This window comes from Hippoglossus hippoglossus, chromosome 12 (assembly GCF_009819705.1).
Source record: "Hippoglossus hippoglossus isolate fHipHip1 chromosome 12, fHipHip1.pri, whole genome shotgun sequence".
In the NCBI taxonomy this organism is placed as follows: domain Eukaryota; kingdom Metazoa; phylum Chordata; class Actinopteri; order Pleuronectiformes; family Pleuronectidae; genus Hippoglossus; species Hippoglossus hippoglossus.
The window spans coordinates 17,376,655-17,397,070 of record NC_047162.1 but is presented as its reverse complement, the minus strand read 5'-3'; the positions used below and the strand labels follow the sequence as shown (position 1 = coordinate 17,397,070).

The 20,416-nt window shown below is 45.4% G+C and overlaps 1 protein-coding gene across 6 annotated transcripts in view; it reads left to right on the top strand.

Moving 5' to 3' along the window:
• rxraa (retinoid X receptor, alpha a) overlaps positions 1-20,416 on the top strand; it is a 98,780-nt gene that overhangs the window by 41,940 nt on the left and 36,424 nt on the right. For all 6 annotated transcript variants that reach the window (XM_034601846.1, XM_034601843.1, XM_034601842.1 and 3 more), the window contains exon 3: positions 18,568-18,806. In XM_034601846.1, coding sequence (XP_034457737.1) covers positions 18,568-18,806 — 239 coding nt within the window. The remainder of the gene's footprint in view (positions 1-18,567; positions 18,807-20,416) is intronic.

Sequence of the window (20,416 nt, the reverse complement as noted above, 5' to 3'; positions counted from 1 at the left end):
CAGGATTTGGACTCTTGCAAAATGTTATAGTGTAAAAAAGTAATAGAATGGCACATACAGTACCTACCCCCCCAAGGCTCAACCTGATGAAACATTTAAATTCACTAGATCCAGATTTCGAATTGGATCTGCACCAAACCTTTCACCAAGATCAATGAATTATGGGCTGAGAAATCAAGGAGAATCATGCAAATATGATTTCACAACGTTAAAGAAAGTGGAAAATAACTCCTGGACCCAGTCCAGACCCACAACACCCCCCCCCCCCCCCCCCCAAGTTTCGTAACAATCAAGACCTTTTTTTTGGCGTAATCCTGCTAAATAACCGACAAATAAAAACAAAACCTCCTCGGCTCCTTGGATTTTAAACGCGACCTGAACTTTCTGTTTTGGCTTCAATTCCATTTTCCACCAATAACTGCAGATGCTGCGTTCACTGCCCCGACCAGGATTGAAGAAAAGGAGTTAATCTGCTTTTATCATGTGATGCCTTCAAGTCTGTCAACCCTCAGGCAGATGACAGCCATTTGACCTGGTGCCCCCCCCCCCCCCCCCCGCCCGCAGCCCCGTCCCATTCACCTACTGGAGCTAATCTTCCCGTTCATTACGCCACTTTTTGTGCTCGACTCATTATAACCACAAGGACGACTTAGCATCGCGTTGGCCTCTTCACTTTAAAAGCGGCTGGCGCTGTCTTGCAAGCTGACCTCCTGTCCATGGCCTGTCCATTAGCTTACTTGTTCGAGTGTGTTTCCTTTTCCTACCATCCTCCCCTCTCTCTCTCTCTCTCTCTTTCTCTCTCTCTCTCTTTTTTCTCCCAGCACCATCCCTGAGGAATGAGAGAAATGGAAAGGGGGGGGTGGGGAGAAAGAGAGAGAGCTGAGATGCTCTACTGGGGATTGTGGGAACCCACTGATAAAGGCTTGCATCTTAATCCATCCTAAGGCCTGTCTTACGGTGTACTACGAGCTTTTATGTGATCATTAAGAGTGTATGCTCACGTGCACGTCCTCACGCACGCATTAGGTATAAGTGTGTGTATGGGGGCTTCACGTATTTGATATGTTAATGTTTTTTTTCCCCGTACAATCGCCGATGCAGGAGTTTTAGTGCTTTGAATCTGGTATTTCAAGGCTCTTGAAATATCTTCAGTCATAACAGGACGCACGTCTTCACTTTGACAACAAGGGGCGACTCGACTACAGAGTCAGTGCATAACAGCTGGTTTTATGGCTCATGAGTGTATTAAAAGCACTAATTAATGCGCCGCAATCTTCCCTGTAATGCAATGCAGTAGGTAAGCACCCTCTCTCTCTCTCTCTCTCTCCGAGGTTTATGCCCTCAGCTCGCTCGTTCCTCCTCGAGTGTTTGTAGAAATTTGGCTCATGTGCGCCAAGGGGGAGGAGAGGAGGGAGGCGCTCATCTTGTTTCGGTGCTTTATGAGTCTGACGCGTACGTCTGTAATTGCGGTTATGGGTGATTAAACTCTCCATGCCCCTCAGGATCCACAGCCAGCTATCAGTCAGCGTCAGGTTGAACCGTGCAGCGCTGCTCTCAGGCCTGTGATTGGTCCGTCTGACAGTCTGTCCCTCACATGCTGCTGCTGCTGCATGTCATTCTCCACCATATTCCAGAGGAGCCATGACTAGGGTTATTTTGTCTATCGAGCGTTCGATTAATAGTTTAAAATGCTGATTGTGTCGTCTTCCAGTTTTTAAAATGTCTTTTTATCTAAAAAAACACTAAAAATCTAACTAAAAGACCCAACAATTATGTTTCAGATCTTTAATTTAGTACAAAGTGAAGTTATAATAGGTGAATCATTCAAGTGTTTTGGCGGAAGAAAGCAAATGTTCATTGAGTTCCGCTTCTCAAACGCAGCATTTTGCTGTTTTCTTCATGTTTTGGGGATTTGAAGATGCCGTCTTTGGTTCTGAGAGCTTTTTCTTTTCACTACTTCCATGGAGAAACTAAGTTTATCATTGCAGCGGTTGTAAATTACTTCTTTCAATCGACTCCTCACTCTCGCATTACCTCCGTCGTAGCCACGTGTTTGCTTATCTAAGTATCTAGTCATGAAAAGCAAACGAGAGACGAATCGTGTCTATTATTATTCAAAGTATAAGTCTGTATAAATTATGTGTGGGTGGATGTACGTGGGTATTGGAATGAAAAACCAGTTGATCATTTCATGGTGTCTATTGTGTGCAATTTGCTTTCATGCCTGCTGCTGCATCCGTGCGGTTTGTTTACACGTGTGTTTGAATCCTATTTATGGCTAAAAACAGGAGGAGGCCTTGAGGCCCGGTCTAATTGGCATATTAATCATGTCTGTGTGGGTGGGATATCAGCGTGTTTGTAAAAGATTCATGACTTGTCTCAAGAGGCAACATACGACTGCGGGAGTCCTGTCCTCCCCACCGCCGTGCTCCGACACTCCCGTGGCGAGAGGACGGCGTTTTCTCTCGGGCTGAAGGCAGATAGGCAGCCGGGCGTCCGAGCCTCGGCCTATCACATGGATTTGCGTCCAAATAAAACACTGCAGCCTGTGTGTGGTAATGAGGAGCTGTTTCTTTATAGAGAGTTTATCTGTCAGTGGCCTCTCCCATTAGTTTGCAAACTTGGCCGAGAGTCTCTCCTCTGTTGATGTTTGGATGTTTTGTCTTGCCCCCCACGCAGCGCCCTTGGGGGAAGTGGGGAAAAAGAAAAGAAATCCCACACCCTCTCTACCCTGAGGACCGCTGTTAGTCATGGATGATGAATGATCTCATACATAAGGATGCAAGGTCACGAGGGAAATGCAACATGTCAAAGGACAGCAAGACGGGAATATCAAAGAAAAGAGGACGGAGATCAGGAGAGAACTCAGGAATAAAGACATGAGAGAGAGAAATAGCTTCGGTTGCAGCGCGTGCGAAGCCCTTTGCCGAGACTTGACAGAGGCCAAGTGTCGGGATCAGCCCGGGTCGACCTCACTTTCGTATTGTAAAGGGCCCGAGTCGAGAGGTCGAGGGATGAGGGAGGTTAGAGATTAATGTGTGACAGCCCACGTGGACCTTTAAACAGCTTGAATACACTGAACTCTTTCAAACTGTCACACGTCTTTATGGACTTTTAGAAACTCAAACTCTGTGTTGTTTGTTAAACATTTTTAGACGTTTTAAGTGTCTTAAACAAACAATGGATTCTACCTGTTGACAATGCAACAGTTTTTCCTGCTGTTTGGGAACAGGCTGAAACTTTTCACAGTAATGGCTGGCAGATTGTTTCTCCTTTTAATTTGTTCATTTAGATACAGATTAAAGACAAAATGACTCAGTAAGATGTCTCTCAAAACTATAATAATTATAATAAAGATTAAAGATAACATAGATTTAGCCATTTTTGAACTTCGTAACCCTCTCGCTCTTTTCAATGGTTAACCAACAATCCCTTTGTCTATCATCCCCTCAAGACACCGAGCCCCTTACTCCCTGATCCTTTTTAGACTTTTGCTAAATAATGATCATTCCTGACTATCTTTGGTGTTTTGGAGACTTTTAATCGACTCCCTCTTTTCGCTGGGCAGAGCTGAACAAAAAAATAAAAAATCCCCCTTAGCCTGGTGGAAAAACCCGAGCTGAAAATCCTTTTGAAAGTCTTGCTGGACAGCGTGTGTTTGTTGGAGAGCTGCCAGTGAAAATGCAAGCGAGGGGAAGTCAGCAGACTGGCTGTCTTCTGTTCACTGTTGTTCAGATTGACTCTGTCAGGCCGGCCTTTGAGGCCCGTGATCCAGGTGGTCTGTTCTCTGCGGCGCCCTCTCCCCCCCCCCCCCTTCGCCCTCCCCTCCTGCCCGCCGCGGCCAACCCTCGCCCGCAAACATGCCCGGCATCAGCAAAGCTTCCTCCCAGAGCGGTGGTGTCTTCCCTCCGCCAATCGCAAGGCTCCGCGGCTATGGGCACATCGGTGCGAGCCAATGAGCAACACCTGTTTCTCTCAAGCGCGGGCTCCCTATGCCAATCATAACACCCACTTTATTTGGCCTCTGTCGTGGAGCCAATCCAAACATGTAATTCACGGGGCATCCAGGCAATGAGAGGCACAGGCAAAAAAAGAAATATGTTTTTTTACCTCTCGGGAACGAACCCTTCCAGAAAATGACTTTCCCAGCACAAATGTCACAGCAAATGTGCGCTGCGTCGTTGCATCATCGGAAAAAACGTTCCTTGCAGCACAGCAGCCTCATGATAGGACTGAGGGATCATTGTTTAACGGTGAGACTCTGGTGGAGTTACTCATTCTGTCGCCTTTTTAAAAAAGTGTGAAGGCTTTGCCCCGCTCGCATGTACAGACGAGAACTTTCTGTTAATTGGTAGATACGCCACTAAATGCTGACTTTATTATGTAGTAGAGAAGAGAAGCCCACCTGAACAGATACTTTGTGGTCCGGTCCACAATATAGATATTTGCAGGTAAAGAGTAAATCGTCTGCACTGAAAACCCAAAGCTCCTGATTTTTCGTGCTCACACTGTACAGTCCGATCGTGAGGCCTCGACCTGAATGTACCGGTCAGCCCATCGTAACTGATCTGGGTACTGTCAGAGAAGGAGAAGTTGAAATTAGTTTGCATTGACACGTCCTGGTTTCACAGTGTCACACAGGCGCAGTCATAAAAGATGGTTTCAGGGAATCGACCCGTGACAACGTGGAGGGCCTGAAGACGGTGGATCAGGAGCATCTGCAAGACAAAAGACACACGACAAAGCTCAGTCAAATTCTAAAAGTTGTCATGTGTCTCAGAACTCGGGTCAAAAAAGGGCTCAAATTGTTCAGTGTAGGAAACAACTTTAAAAGTTGGATCTTCGAGACCCATGGAGAGGATGTTGAGATTTCATTTTGACGTCTTGCTTTAAGAAAAAAAAAAATATCTTCCACACTTCAGTCCACGTCTCTGAAGTAATCTCCTTCCTGTGGCTCTTCTGTCGTATCCAGACGATACAAAAGAGCAGTCGCTGCTGCCGTCGAACTCCCAACACCTGGAGATGGATCGACCCCCCCCCCGGTGTTTGTGTTCTGTTTTATGCTGTCTAAACACAGCGGGTTCATCCCCGGGCAGAACCAATGGGCTCGATAACGAAAAGAGATCATAAACATGGGTGAAAACGCAAGAAGGAGGGGAGGGAGACGGAGGGGGGGAGGGAGGGAGGTGGAGAAGGAGAGAGACAGCGGAGCCGGGGGAAGCTGATGCAGGTATCTGCAGTGAGAGGAAAGAGAGCTGGCAGCGCTCGCTCTCGCCAGCGTGTCTTCCCAGGACATGAAAGACTCGCTGCTCCGAACTGGGATTATCCTCCACCTCTGGGGAGACCCTCTGATGAGCAGAGGAGGCAGACGGAAAGATGTGGAAAGAAATTGAAGGAAACAGGGACAGAGGAGAGGGAGGAAGGGGGGGGAAATTAAATGTGAGAGCAAGAGAACCGGCGAGAGATAAAGAGACATGCATCCACAGGCTCTCATCCACACGGATGCCAGCTCCACTTACGGCTCTGCTGATGCTCACGGTGCTGCAGTCCACTACCTTTTGTTTTATTCCCTCAAAAGATAAGACTCCAACCCCCCGAAGAATGACCCACGCTGGTAATTCACCAGAAAGCAATGTCCTTGTTTGATCTGACGCCTTCCTGAACATCACCTCTGCAGACTCAGACAGTTTAATCCGTCATGAGCACTCTGCTCATAAACAGACGTACAGCAGACGCAGGTAGTGGAGCTCTGCACTGTAAAAAGAAATCTAATATTGATATTATCTATTTTTTATCCTTCATCTGCCCTTTTTTGTTTAGTTTCAAGATAAGAAAATTCTTGATCGAAGCAAAATTTGTCTTTTAAAGCAAGCAGGTGATTAACGGTAATGAATAATCATGATAATCAAGCAACATTTTATGGAGCAAATGTTACATTTTCCCTTTTTTTTATGAGGATTTGCCTCTTTTCCCTGTTTTGCATCATCGCAGATTAGATTTGCATCTTTAGGTTTTGCATCATCTGACGTTTTGAACTCTACAACTTGTATTTTTGATTTTATTTATTTCATTTTGACAAGCCGGTGATCAAGAACGTATTTGAAACTTGCAGTTGAGTCGGAGCCTTCGGTGGATTAAAGGGGTTTTTCGCTGTTGACTTAAACTGTTTGAGCTCGGTCCATGTGACTTATTTTGCTGATAATGGGCCAAAAGGTAATTGATTTTGTGTGTACTGGACAGATACTGTCTGTGTGCAGTCGCGCAAGAGAAGGGGCGGATGTCGAGTGGGCAGTGGGCAGTGGGGGGGGGGGCAGATAAGGTCGGGCCTCATCAGTCGATGCAGCGATATTATCATGATTTTGTTTTTTGTTTGTTTATCTTGGAACGCGACGTCCCGCATGCACCGATACGCCGACGCCTCCACCCTGCTGGGTTTTGTGTTATTTGTTTGCTGCGAATCGATGTCCCCCCCGATCCAAAGTACACTCCTCTGGTGACAATCACAAACACACACACACACACACACACACACACACACACACACACACACACTTCAGGACATAACCCCCCCCCCCCCACCCCTCAGCCTCCTTGTATTGAGGCGCGTGTGTTTCCCCCCCGCTCGCGAGGCCTCTTCCTGCAGCACGTACACACATAGTTTCCCATCGCCGCCGACACCCCCCCCCCCCTAACTCCCTCCGACTGGCCCCCGCGATCTCGCTTTCTTTTTCCTCCCTGCTCCCTGTTTGAATTTATCTTTCTATGTGTTCATCTATCGATCAATCTGTCTCAGCCCATCCCCCCCCCCCCTTCGCCTTCATCTCAGGCTCGCTCCCCAGAGGGAGAACGAGAAAGGAGGGTGGCGGGGGTGGGGGGTGGGTGGGTGTGCAGGTCCAACGCGAGGCAGGGAGCCAGAACCCGCTCCATTTGGATTTCATTACAAACAGACCAGCACCTCACGGCCGAGAACAAAAGAATAATAATCAGGGGGGGGGGGGAATGAGAGAAAGAGAGGAGGCCTTGTAATGTAGTCAATAAATTCAAGCTTCCCACTGATATTACTTCTCTGGCCCAAAACCTAAATGGGAACCAGCTTGTTTTGCCTCAGCCGACAACAAATTAAAACGGATCAGTTGTCTCCAATCACACGTAAACACACGTCCATCTCAGCGTAAGAGAACTGTAACCTGTTCACGGGCCGCGGTGCTGCCTCCACGCACGTGCGGCAACTCAACTTTTCATGTTTTTCCTTGTTTCCTCGATACAAATGGAAGCTGCCAATCACCCCGCTGCCTCTGGACCAAGTCATCGAGTGGCAAATTCCTCTTCCCGATGTCACCAGCGGGGAAGGGACAGTTTGTTTTTCCTGCTTGGTAATTGGCATAATTAATCTCCGCAGACTGATGGCTTTAACACCAGTGAGTCATAACAAGGCACTTGGAGAGTGAGCAGACACACACACACACACGCGCGCACACACACACACACACACACACACACACACACACACACACACACACACACACACACACACCTTGTGGAGTCGTTTCCCCTCCACTCCTCGTCACGAGTGGCTGTTTTTTCCTCTTCCTCATTTACGTGTCTCCAGGTTGAATGACTCCTTAAATCCTCCTCGTGGTCTGAGATGATGATTTTACTGTAAACCAGCTTGTCCTGGACAATGTACAGTAAAACCTATACCATGATAAATTATGACATTTAACTTCATAACAATAAATGTGATGACTGATATGGATTTTTGGGGGTTGATGCCAATATTAGGGAGTCAAATATTTACAATACCGAGTTTTACAGTTTGAACTTTCTTATAAATAAGCCATAAATAAAAAGAAAACAAATACGACCAGATATATAGAACTTGAATTAAGAAAATATTTTTTTGTCTATGCAAAATGTTAACGTAGCATAAATGCCACTAATGTCTGCATTGTTTAGTCTTTAAAATAAGTTTTTATATGTGCGTACATTTGCAAACGTAAATTCCAATATCGATATGTTGGTCAGGCTCTGATAATAATAGATATGTAATATATATCCTCACCTCTGATTGGCCAAAGACGGCTCTATGTGTATTTATATGTGATTCAGTTTGAACGTGTTTCTTCTCCAAGTTGAGGGGGAGCAGAAATAGCTACGAGTTAAAAAGTTACGTGCGTGTGATTGATTCCTAATTTCTGTTTCTTCAGTGTGTCAAGAATAATTTGTCCGCAGAACTTTTCCTGCTCCAATCATCAAACATGTCATGTGTTACTTCTTTTTTTTTCATTGACCTCGATCGTGAACATTTTCCAAAGCATGTCTTCTTAAATACGTTGTTTCCCTACAACTGTCAACTCGGCCTTTATTTCTTTCTTTCTTTTCGGTCCACGATCGTGTTCTGAGACTTGACACTTGTCAACGTAATGAAAACACAACTGAGGAGAAAAGTAATCAAAAGCATCAGTTTCCTTTGCAGCTGCCGTTGTTAAGTTACACTCAGTGTCGTGTTTTGCCGTTGTGTTATTATCCCTCCGTGTTTGTGTGTGTGTGTGTATGTATATATATACGCTCGGGCCATGTGCCTCCAAGTGTGCTTTGGCAGTGAATGAGCCAGATAAGGGCCCGTGTTATGATTTTTATCTCCGGGCGCAACAAAAGAGGAAGCTTGATGAATCACAGCTTCCTGGCTGCGTTGCATTTCCCCGGTTCTTGGATTCAAACCAGTCTCAGATGGGACCACTCAGAACAGTATGAATAATATAGGATTTATCTTATTTAATTCTACTTTTTTCCATCTGTATTGCAAAAAAAAAAAGGCAAAGCCATTTACCTAATGCCAGGGGGTCCACACGCGGATAATGGGATCAGCAAAAGTTGCGGACTTCAACAATCACCCCAAAGCCTCTATTTTGTCTGGGTGAGATTACACAAAAAACGCCCGTTGTTACTTAACATCTGGGAGTTTATTAAGTTAGCGCTAAGCTGCCGCGCTACTGAAAAGGTAATGAATCCTCAAAACGAGTCAAAGAGCGCCTGGTGCAAATGTAATCTCCCTCTTCTGACGGCCGCTCCACAGGCTGCGGCGGTAATTATCGCTGCACGCCGTTCCCTTTGATCAACTGCTATTGTCAGTTGTTGCTCGTGACATAAGCCGCCAACCAGGCTGGCTGTTATTTATTTGTACCTTCTCAGGTGTGTGTTTTTTTATTCTCTTTGTAGCTGGTGTGTGTTACTCTCTACTTGTTGCTCCTGACGGTTTCAGATGTGGATATGAATTCTTTTCAGTGAGGAAAGACAGATTTCCACCACTGGGTTTCCTGTATGAGATCAGGGAGGCGACACCGCGAGCCCGACGGCCGTATGACACCATGTGATGTAAAAGATAGAAAGATAAACAGAAAGCAAATATTCATGTAGGCTAAGAGCGTGAAAACAAACTTTCTGGTCCTGAAAAGAGGAAAAACACACGAGTTTGAACAGGTGAAGTTTGATATCAGCAAATAACTCTGACGTGAAGTTGAATTGCAATCTGCTCTCGTCTCTTTGTGCTAAAAGTGAGAGTGAAATACAACTATTTACTACATTTGTTATGTATATTTATACGTCTGTGAAGTTTCTCAGTCGTCCAGGTCACGTTATGCAAAAGAAATTGAATCCAGATACTTTCACTTCTAACCCAAGAGGATTCCAAGAGGATGTTTGTTTCATACTTGTATTGTATAAACAACCTAAAACTCCTTTCATCCCACGACTTCATGTGGATTGAACAGCTATTACAAGTTTGTTTGGCACAACTTTTTACAGCCAAATAAAAAACGAGGTGTCGGTTACATCCACAAAACATTTGGTATTTTACCTTTTATCCTGGCTGGAAACAGCTGAATTATAAACAACAGGGATGCGTCGCCCATGTGGGAATAAAGGTGTCTGCAAAGATTTATGTTGTCGGAGAAAAGTATCAGAACATTTACAGAAAACTTTCTAAGAGCTCCTCCGATATCTTCCATAGCGCCCGCTTGTTCTCTCCGTACGTTGCACATCCATCATATCTTCTTCCCCAGCTGTCAGACAAGAGGAGGATGGCAACAAGTTTCCAAAAAGGACATTTACACCGGCGGGCAAATATATTTATTCTCAAGAAAACATTCACATTTACCCCTCAAACTGTTTTATTCCCTTTTTCATTGTGTCCAGTTGCTCAACCAGATGTTCAGCCAGTAGGTCCCTCTTGTTAGGTTCCGGCTTTGATGAGTCGTACGTCGGATACTTTACACAGAAGTGTTTCCAGGCTCCTACTTCCAGTAACACTTTCGTCGGCCTCGGTGCTCAGAAATCCAGCTGCAGCTCCGGCTCTGCAGCTCCGAGGCAGAGAGATGGAATATCACCTCAGAGCTAAAGAGAACAATTAGGCCATATCAGCGGATCACAGCGTTGGCTGTCGGGCCACAGTTTGCAATAGCGCCAGTAATCTGTGGCTTAGCTGGCACCTCGCCACGGCCGGCCGCGGCTCCGTGGCCTCTCCAGACACTTAAGAGTCACCGAGGGCACTGGTGTGGCCCCCGGGAGCTGGCGCCCTCACCCACACGCTATCGGGGGGGGGGGAAGTTAAATGAAATGGGGAAGAAATGAAAGAGAGCCTGTGAGAGACAGAAAAGAGTAGAAAGGGAGGCGGGAGGGAAGAATTAAGTCTTTAATGAGGGCAGTTGTTTGAGCAGGCAAAGAGAATCGGGTTATATCAACACGCTGTATCAAATGATGGTTGTTAGCAGCCCACCTACTGGGAAATTATGGGTGGGCTGTTTTGGCTCTTTTCTGCCACTTATCCCACATTTAGTCCCTTTCTTGTAGTTTTTAGTCTCTGAGATCACAGACGCCGGCGGATGGTGGCGTGAACAAGTCAGAAGAAGGGTTTTGATCGGCGCTGTCACAGAGTCGAGTTTCAGCTGCTGTCTGATAATATCTCCTCACGACTCGGAGTTCCTGTCGACGCGTCACATTGTGGATTTTTTTGCACTTTCCGAATCGCTCACCTTGCTTTGTGTCATTAAAAGTAATTCTGTACTGTTTGTGTAATTGTGAAAGGATTATAAAAAAAAAGCACAAAGACCACGGAGAACAAACGACTGAGAACAAAACCCTGGTTTCATCACGGATCCCCCTCGTGCATTGAATAAGGCTGCGATGTCCTTTGCCCGCTCCCACGTCTCAGAGGTGTGGATCAGACGCCGGTATCCACAAATATACTGACTTTCCCTCTTGGAATCTTTGATGCGTTGTTTGAAGTTTGTTCTGATCAGCGGCTTCTTATATCGAGACGTGAACTCTCCCATCTAATGTCAGGGAGTAAAGAGGTGGGATATTCTGACAAAACAAATACAAAGAAAGAGTCACACAAACAAAAGACAAAACTTTGTGCTGTGAAAGAGGCGAGGGGGATGAGTTTCTGTACTGATGTCTTGGATAATGACAAATTCAGCAATGCTGGGTTCCGTTTTAAAACAAAATATAGCGTCAATAATTCCGACAATACTGAAATACTGAAAAGTTTCATATCTGTCCATAGAATAAACACATCAGACTGGGATATTTACTGTTAGGACTTGATTAACACACACACGCGCACACACACATCGGCTTCAGTATTTAATTGTAATGACAGATAGAAAGTGTGACATTAAGCTGATGAGTAATCATCCTCATCGTTGAAACTCGTATACACACATGCAGCGAGCGTCGTGAGAGATTGAGCACATCCGCCTGCTGTCGTCATGGTGATATAGACATCAGCGGGGAAAAACTCTGAACTGAAAATGAAGCTGTTCCACCGACTCCGGTGTTATTTTGAGCTCTGGGGTTGTTGTTGTTTTGTTTTTTTTTTACGCAACCGACTGAATCTCTTGGGTTGAATTTCATTCCTCTGAACCCATCTGGAGAAATGTGAATGAGCGGCGTCTCATCCAGACTGTGACTGAGCCGCGGCGCTCGTTGCTCTTCACACAAAAAATAAAAACTCTGACTCACCTGCTTCTCCAAAACGTTTCCTGCAAATAATAATAAAAGATATATAATAATCTGTTTTCCATCCCAGATCAACAGAAAGGTGGGAGCGGGGGGGGGGTAGTGTCGCAGTGTAGGTGAAAGTGACTCATGACTTCTTTATTTTGCACCGAATCCAATCCATGGAGTGATCGTTTCTTTCCAGGCAGCTGTCCCACCCATGCCATCATCCCTCAGCTGACCCAGCGCCAGCAGGGTGGTATAGAAAAAAACCCCCCATTGTTTGAGCGAGGATCTGCACGGAGCCAGTCGGGGATATTCTGTGTTTCTCTGTGCGTGTTTGTCGAAGTGAAAGATCCAACAACGTCTCAGTAGAGTACGGGTATTTGGACAGAAGCAATAGTTGTGTAAACCTAAAGCTGGCACCGCTGCAGGCATCGTTCTGTGAGCACAAACCACCCAAAAGCATCAGGACTCGTGCTCGTCTGCTGCCACAAGTGACGAGATTTAGAGGCAAAATGGCAATTTGGGATGTAAGTAAGTGATTTGCTGAGATTTATGAGCTCTCCCTCTCTGTTTTTTACTGCCCTCGTGATCCGCTAAATCTCCACGGTGGCACTGGTGGATGAATAATAGAGGAGGAGCGTTAGCTGCAGAGTGGAGAAAACAAACGCCTGTTTGCCTGTGCATGTATTTTTAAAATGTTAAAAATTTGTCACAAAGACACACAGAAGTGGGCGCACCACTTGCTGATTATTGTTAAGCGTATTGTTTTCCTATTATTCCCCTGGACGAGTAATAAATAAACCAAATAGAAAAACTGGATCAAGCTGAAAAGCGGTGAAAGAGCCTAATAAATCCCAGTTGTAGGCCACATGCAATAAAAAAATTGTTTTACCATATTTTTAACTAGACGGAAATAAACATCATGCTGTGGTGCAGACGCATGTACGGCTCTTCTTCTCTTTCGCATGAATCATCGCCCAATCCCCTTGTTTGTATCTCAAATTGAGAACAAGTCGCTCAGGAGAATTCTCCCATTTTATCATCGGAGCCTCGTGTCTCTACCTGACGCTCAGAGATGATTAAGCAGAGTCTGGTGCAGGTTTGTGTGAACACTGGCTCTCTCTCTCTCTCTCTCTCTCTCTCTCTCTCTCTCTCTCTCTCAGCCTTCAGTCTGTCACCACGAGCTCTGTTTGGCTGACAAACACCGCGCCCTCCGCCGCCTTCCCTCCAGGATGTGAGCTTCCCAACCAGTACGTGGAGGGACTCAGTGAAACTATAGAGGAACAAAGATCGAGTTCCTCTATAGTTTCACTGTGCAGGAGCGTTTCTGCCTCCTAAAACACCTCGGAAGACTGTTAACTGTTAAGTTCTGGTCGAAGTCAGATGCTTTGTCCCCAAACTGACTCACAAAGGTCTTTTTCAGTACATTTATTAGGACATAGACATTATGCTCTTATTCTTATCCATACATTTGAATTTGTTTTATTACTTTTACACGCTTTAATGTTAAGAAAACACATTACTCTCCTCATACAGTTTATTGCTGCAGCTCCTCTTTTCAGCCTCTGTCTGAAAAACTTGGTTTTTCGCTCCTGACTCTTTAAGCCCCTCCTCCTGACAACGTCCAATTAACTTTCTGTCTTTGCAGAACTTTGACATTCACAAACAACCTGTATAAAACAAAGAGGAAAGAAAAACAGAAAAAGGCATCGTTTCACACCTTTTCATCTCGTTCTCCACAAACCCTGCCTCCGACCTTCAGCCCGTCCGACCTCCCGTCATGTGCCACCTTCTAAAACCACTTTCTGAACCAACTCCGAGCATCTCGTTGTGTTTCCACCTTTTGCTGCTGAAAGAATGACGGATGGCGGTGTCTTCTTCCCGGAGGGGACGGCCGTTATTCACCGCACGACAGATCACCTGTCAGCAAACCGTAAACAGAGGTTGCCTCAAAAACGTTTGAACGAACGCCACGTGGGCGTCATTTATTCCATTTGCCGCCTCCTTTCATCTCGCCGTCCATTGTCATCTCAATCATCCATTTATCATATTATGCAGTGTGCTCACAAGCGCCCCGCAAACAGCCTGAACACAAATTGGCAAATTTCCTCTGTGTAATCACACCCAACGGCGGAACAAAAGAGCAACAACAAAAAAAAAAAAAGGCAAGAGCGAGGGAGGGAAGGATTGTTTGGAAACAGGAGACGCTCGTGTGTAGTGCAGGAGTGAAAATTGGAGAAGTCTGTCGACGGCTGCCAGTGAGATGAGCCGTAATTTGCTTATTTGTAGCTGTCACTTGTGCTTTTGTGCGCCCGGCGATCCAGGCCAAGTGACAGGGAGAGGTTTTCTGTCCCCCCCCCCTCCTCCCTAGGAAAACATATTCTGTATATTGGCGTTCAGTAACCTGGACGACTGCCACTCATGTCTTGGATGCTTCGATAATTTCTTCTCCTCCTCCTCCTCCTCCTCCTGCCCTGCCCCTCGCTCACCGACACCCTCTCTCTTATTTAATCTTGCGGGCCATGTTTGCTCTACCTGCAAAACGCATTAAAATAAACAGTTGCCGGAGCTTTGCAATGTTTTCTCAAGACATATTTCACTTTCCAGTTCAACAGGTTGAGTTGAATTCAAGTGGCACCGCTGTATTTACAGACATGTGACAGTGTAACACCACGCCCCTTTTCTTTATCTTTTTCTTATGTTGTCCTGCTTGTCCTCTTTCCCCTTCACGTTCATTGCTGTCATTCCTCTCCTCACTTTTCTCCACTCCTTATTTGCTCTCCTCCCCTCTTGATTCCTCACTTTCTGTCCTTGTTTCCTACTTTTTCCTTTTTATCTCCTCTTACCTTCCCTGCATCCTCTTCTCCCCCCCTGTCCTTTCCGTATTTCCTCTCCTCCTTTCGTTTCTTCCTAGTTTTTCTCTCCTCTCCTCTCTCCTCACCTCACCTCTCCTCTCCTCTACCCTACTCTTCTCCCTTTTCCTTTCCTCATACCTCCCTCCCTCCATCATCTTCTTCTCTCCTCTCCTCTCCTCTGACCTTCCTCCCTCCGTCCTCGTCTCTCCTCTCTTCGTACACCTTTCTGGTTCTCGGCTCCTTCCCTCCTCTCCTCCTTATTTCCTCCTTGTTTTTCTCTCCTCTCCTCTCTGGGGAGGATTAGGACAGAGTCCTTTTCATCCTGCTGTAATCCTACACTGGCAACCCAACTCCAACAAGAATAAACATACACACGGACATGCACTCTCTCTCTCTCACACACACACACACACATACACACACACACATACACACATTTTGCTGTGTGATATATATACTGTATGTTCTGGGAGCTTTGCCCAAATAAGACCCTGCACATATATGACCACATTGCTACGTAGCTCGTAGCTTCATATGGAAAAATAACATCAGAGAGGATTTTTCTTTTTTAAAGATTTTTCAATAAGTGTTCAGCTCAGCTTCTTCCTCCGCTCCCAAAGAAAGTCTTAAGAGAGAGAGAGAGCGAGAGAGAGAGAGAGACATCAGGAATGAATGGGAGAGAGAGAGAGGTCTACCTCCCAGCCCGTCTCTGTCATCTCCCCCGAGGTGGGGGCTTGCCGGGACTCTGTCAGCTGAGCTTCGCCCCCCTGCTGAGGCCTACAATGGCAGATTGGCAGCCCTAATACCACAGCTCTCTTTATCTGGCTGAATTAAAACCCTACTGGAGAAGGGTTATGGGAATTGTTGGCTCAGGGAGAGCTTTTATTTATTTATTTATTTATTTCTTGTTTTTTTTTTCTCAGGAATTACGTGTGTGGGCGCATTTTAGGAAAAAAAAAAAATGTAATCAGAGGGATGTAAGCTCAAGGGGTATCAGTCAGGATTAAACACAGAACTAATACAGCTCGATGCAGAGCTGTTGTTAGCCCTTTATTAAGATGGATGGGTGTTTGTTTTCAAAAGGATGGTGTGTGTGTGTGTGTGTGTGTGTGTGTGTGTGTGTGTGTGTGTGTGTGTATGTGTGTATGTGTGTGTGTGTGTGTGTGTTCGTGCTGACAGGAAGTGCTCGTGAGGCGAGCAGGATGTGCAGGAAGTGTTTGGCTTGGCTCAGCTGGCAGTGAGGTTGTTGCTCATGAGGATTGCCGATGCAGGGAGGAAGATGCGAAGATTCCCCCCCCCCCCTGTTTGGTCGTCCCGCGTTCACACAGAAACAGATTCCTGTAAACTCAGCCGGGACGGAGACAGACCACTCCGGGAAAAAACGACTGTGAACTGGACTCTGGACTCTCGGGCCGTCGGCTAATTGAGTCATCAGTCAGTTTTTTTTTATTCCACCGCGCGGAAAAACAGAGAGGAACCTGGTCACTCATGACAGGAGGGAGTGTGATGGACAAGCGCTCATCTGTTACATAACAAGTCCATGTCCCCGCTGCGGAGAGAGAGCATAGTTGTATAGTGTCAAAAAAGGACAGCGTATGACAGGAGGGTATGTCGGGACAACAGACAGGCAGGGTGGAGATAAGTGTGTTATATCACCCGCTGGGTCGGGGTTTTCATGATTTGCTCTAGCAGGGTGTATATATCATTTTATATCTGAAGATTGAATTTAAAAGATATTCAAATATAAACATGGGAAAGTCTTTTAACTTCCTGACCCATCACTTTGAGGTGAAATTCCTGCTGTATCGTCAGGTAGAGGAATAATTTCAGCTGCATTTTTATTAGTGATTCGTTTGATAAATATAAACCTGATTAAATGATATCTTCACGCGTCTTAAATTCCAAAGAATTTTTTCTTTAATTATAAGCAAGGAAAAGCTGAATTTTCACACTTGAAAGGTAGAAACCATCGAGTTTCCCCTTGAAAATGACTTCTTATCACTTATCAAGACAGTTGCTGATTCACTTTGTGTCGCTCGGCTAATCGTTTCAGCTCGATTACTGAGTAAATTCTCAAATTGTATTTTACATTGTTCAAGTAAAGCGTCTTTATGTGAAGCCCGAAATCACAAGATCGTCTCAGTGGGTTAATCAGTCTGATTAGTTTGTTACGTCCTCCGCTAGACACTAATAACGGAGCAAATTCTGTGTGTAAATTAAACTGCAGCTGTGTCCCTCCTCCGTGATGAACGGATAAGAAAGACGAGGGACAGAGAGAAAAGACAGACAAATGAAGAAGAAGAGAGAGTGAGAGGGGGGGTTGTTATCCAGCCTGTTGCACAGTGTCCTCTCTCTCCTGTGTGTTGACAGCTGATGGGAAGATGGGGGAATGAGAGTAGAAGGGAAAAGAGACATTGAGAGAACATGGGGCTCTAATATGTACAATTCTCTCCTTATCGTGCAAGTTCCCCCTCAACTGTGTTTCCACCGAATCATTTGAACTCCTGGAAACACTCGTCTCCTCGAAGTTATGTTCAAATATGAATATAAAGTTCAACAGCAAATACCTTTTTGTTAGAAACATCATTGCAACTGGAGATGTGCTGATAATGATTCACATACTTCCAAGAATACTGGGAAGGACATCAGCGAGTACGCAAATCTACGTACAATTACAATAAAACTACATACTTTAAGTATATTGGTTTCACCCAGCAAACAAACTGCAGTTTTCTTTTCCCCAGAGTTAATGTTTGAATATGTTTTATAAGTTTATAATGTTTTAAAAGTCCAGAAAAGGGGTAGATTTCAACAAACGTAATACAAATATGTTGCAAGTTCTACGCAAGTTATTTATTTGTTATGCACCGATATCAAATCTCGCACAACAATATGCATTTGTTTGTTGAGACTCAGTAAAAGTTTGGGGAACGATCGCTGTCTGGTTCAAAACAGACTTCAGACACAACCAGTTTCTTTTTTCTCTTCCTACATCTGAATAAAAAACCACAATCTTCCCCTAATCTCCACCAAAGCTCTTTTGTTGCCTGCACCTCACCGCAGATGGAACCCTGCATGTGAACCGAGGTCCTGCGACAGTTGTGCGCTTTGTGCAGTCCCCCCCCCCGCCCAAGCCTCCTTCCAGCGACTCTTCTGCTGTTAATAAACGTGGCGCTTCGTTCATTCAAAAAACATGTTGCGTCTGAACTCGATTATGTTTCCTCACAGAACAGAGTTGCTGCCGCAGTTCAGCTGTAAAGAAAAAAAAACGTCATTTCGAGGGGACATGGCTGCTCCTGGGTCAGCTAACCCCCACTCATCCACCGCATGCATTATGGATGCACACCCCGTCCTCGCTGATCCCTGAAGGGAACCACTCGAGGTGGACAGACCCCACTCAGCCACGTGGGGATAATAAGCCTCCGTCGACTCTCGTGTTACTTTTCTTTCCCACAAGAGCCACCGTCGGATTTTAATAGTCTCAAGTGTTTTTTTTTGCTGAATTGACAATTTTTGCTGGATCGCGTTCAGATTCAACAACTGTTTTCACACTTCACCAGATGTGCTGGATCCTCGGTGCCAGCGGCGGCTCAGCAGAAAACTCTAAATTAGAGTGTGAAAATGTCAAATGTGCACACGAGGAACAGGGATTTATGGGGTTCTTTCATTCTAAAGGTCCGTCCTCTTCTCTCCCCTTGTTCCCGAACAGACTCTTCAGGCCAGATGAGCTCCTCGCCCCTGGGCTCCCCCACGTCCCACCGAGGAATGCACCCGTCTCTGCTCAGCCCGACGTCCATGGGGCCCTCGGGCTCGCTGCACTCTCCCATCAGCTCGCTGAGTTCCCCCATGAACGGCATGGCCTCGCCCTTCTCCGTCATCAGCTCGCCCATGGGCCCTCACTCGATGAACTCGCCGGGCATGGGCTACGGCCCCAGCGTCAGTCCCCAGGTGAGGCCCGTAACAGATTCACACACACACACATGAAGTACACACACACATAAAGTACACACATACATAAAGTACACACAGCATGTACACCTTTTCACAAAGGGACAGTATGAAGGGAATATTGCGTCTTCAAGGTCACTTACTCCCTTGAACATGGAGCGTCACATTAAATATGGCACATAAATACATAAACATAATTGTACAATGCATCTCACACATGTCCACAGCCACGTATGAGCATGCACACACATGAAGAAACAGCAGCTACATGTTACACCACTGTACACGAGTCTGACCTGATTCGTCACAAGTGAGCGATGCAATAACATTAGGTCAGTGCTGGCTTATCTCGTCCTGAGGATCCAGTGTCAGTCACGGGGGGGGTTGTGACCTGCTCGCGAGAAAAAAAAATAAAACAAACACTTTGTTTGTGTTATTAAATTCAGTTTGTTTCACCGGTTAACGTTTGTTTATTTGTGACCGACTCAGGGTTTAGTGTTACAACAACCCCTGGCCTCGTATTACCTCACGATAGAATGATGTTAGTGACTTCCAGGCACCGAGGTACACAGAGTTGTATTTGTTGCACAGATGTCGTCATGGGCTCAGCGTCATCATTCATGAAGGCTGCTTTGTACAGAACATGTTAGTTTGAAGTTAGTGGCCGGTGTTTGTGCGGAACTTGACTTATTTGTGAAGTTGCTGTGGAAGGAAGTAAGTTTTGTTCCAGGTTGTGGTTCCTCATCACAGTATTTGTTATTTCACCAGTTCGCTTGAGTTGTTGATGTCGGATTTGTTTGAAAATTCAAGTAGCAGTCACTTCCACTATTCAAACATTCATTTAAAATCAATACATTTCCGATTTATTAATTTATAAACTGATTTTTAAAAACCGATATGGATTTTTTTGGCGATTGATGCCGATACTGATATTAGCAAGAAGAAAAATTTCAAACAAATACATGTTCAAACCCTGATGACAAAGAAATGCAATTGAGGCTTGATATTGAACCGTTTAATCATAAACTTCATTATAAATATATAGGTAAATATAAGAATAAAACACAAATACAACCTAATATATTTGAATTGTTTATATATTCATATTGATGCATATCGGCATAAAATAAACCGCGATGCTGATACATGTGAAATGTCCGAAAACCTTTACATTCATCAGCCTCCACCGCGCTCACGTGAGATTTCTCTGTGTGTTTACCCTGAACTTTACTATACAAACCAGCCACACACGCTGCTGCGTTGTCACGTCTTTCTATTCACACGTCTCAGAAGTGCAACACACACACACACTCACGCAGAGACACACACAACTCTCCAGCGCGCCCGGGCCCCGGCAGCAGACTGAGGCCCCCGGCGTTGACCCCCCGTGCCACAGTTAATCAAGGCCCATTCAAACTGGGATTCGACAGCACGTCGGCCCTGTCGTCTGTATCTGAGGCGTCTGTATCTCCATTCTCTCTCCTCTCTGTCTTCTGTCCTCTTAATTCCCCCCCCATTATTATTTTTTTTAATTCGCTATACTCCCTTTCACATCATCTCCATTTCCTTCTCCCCTCTATCTCTGTTGTTTTTGCTCCATCAATAAGCCT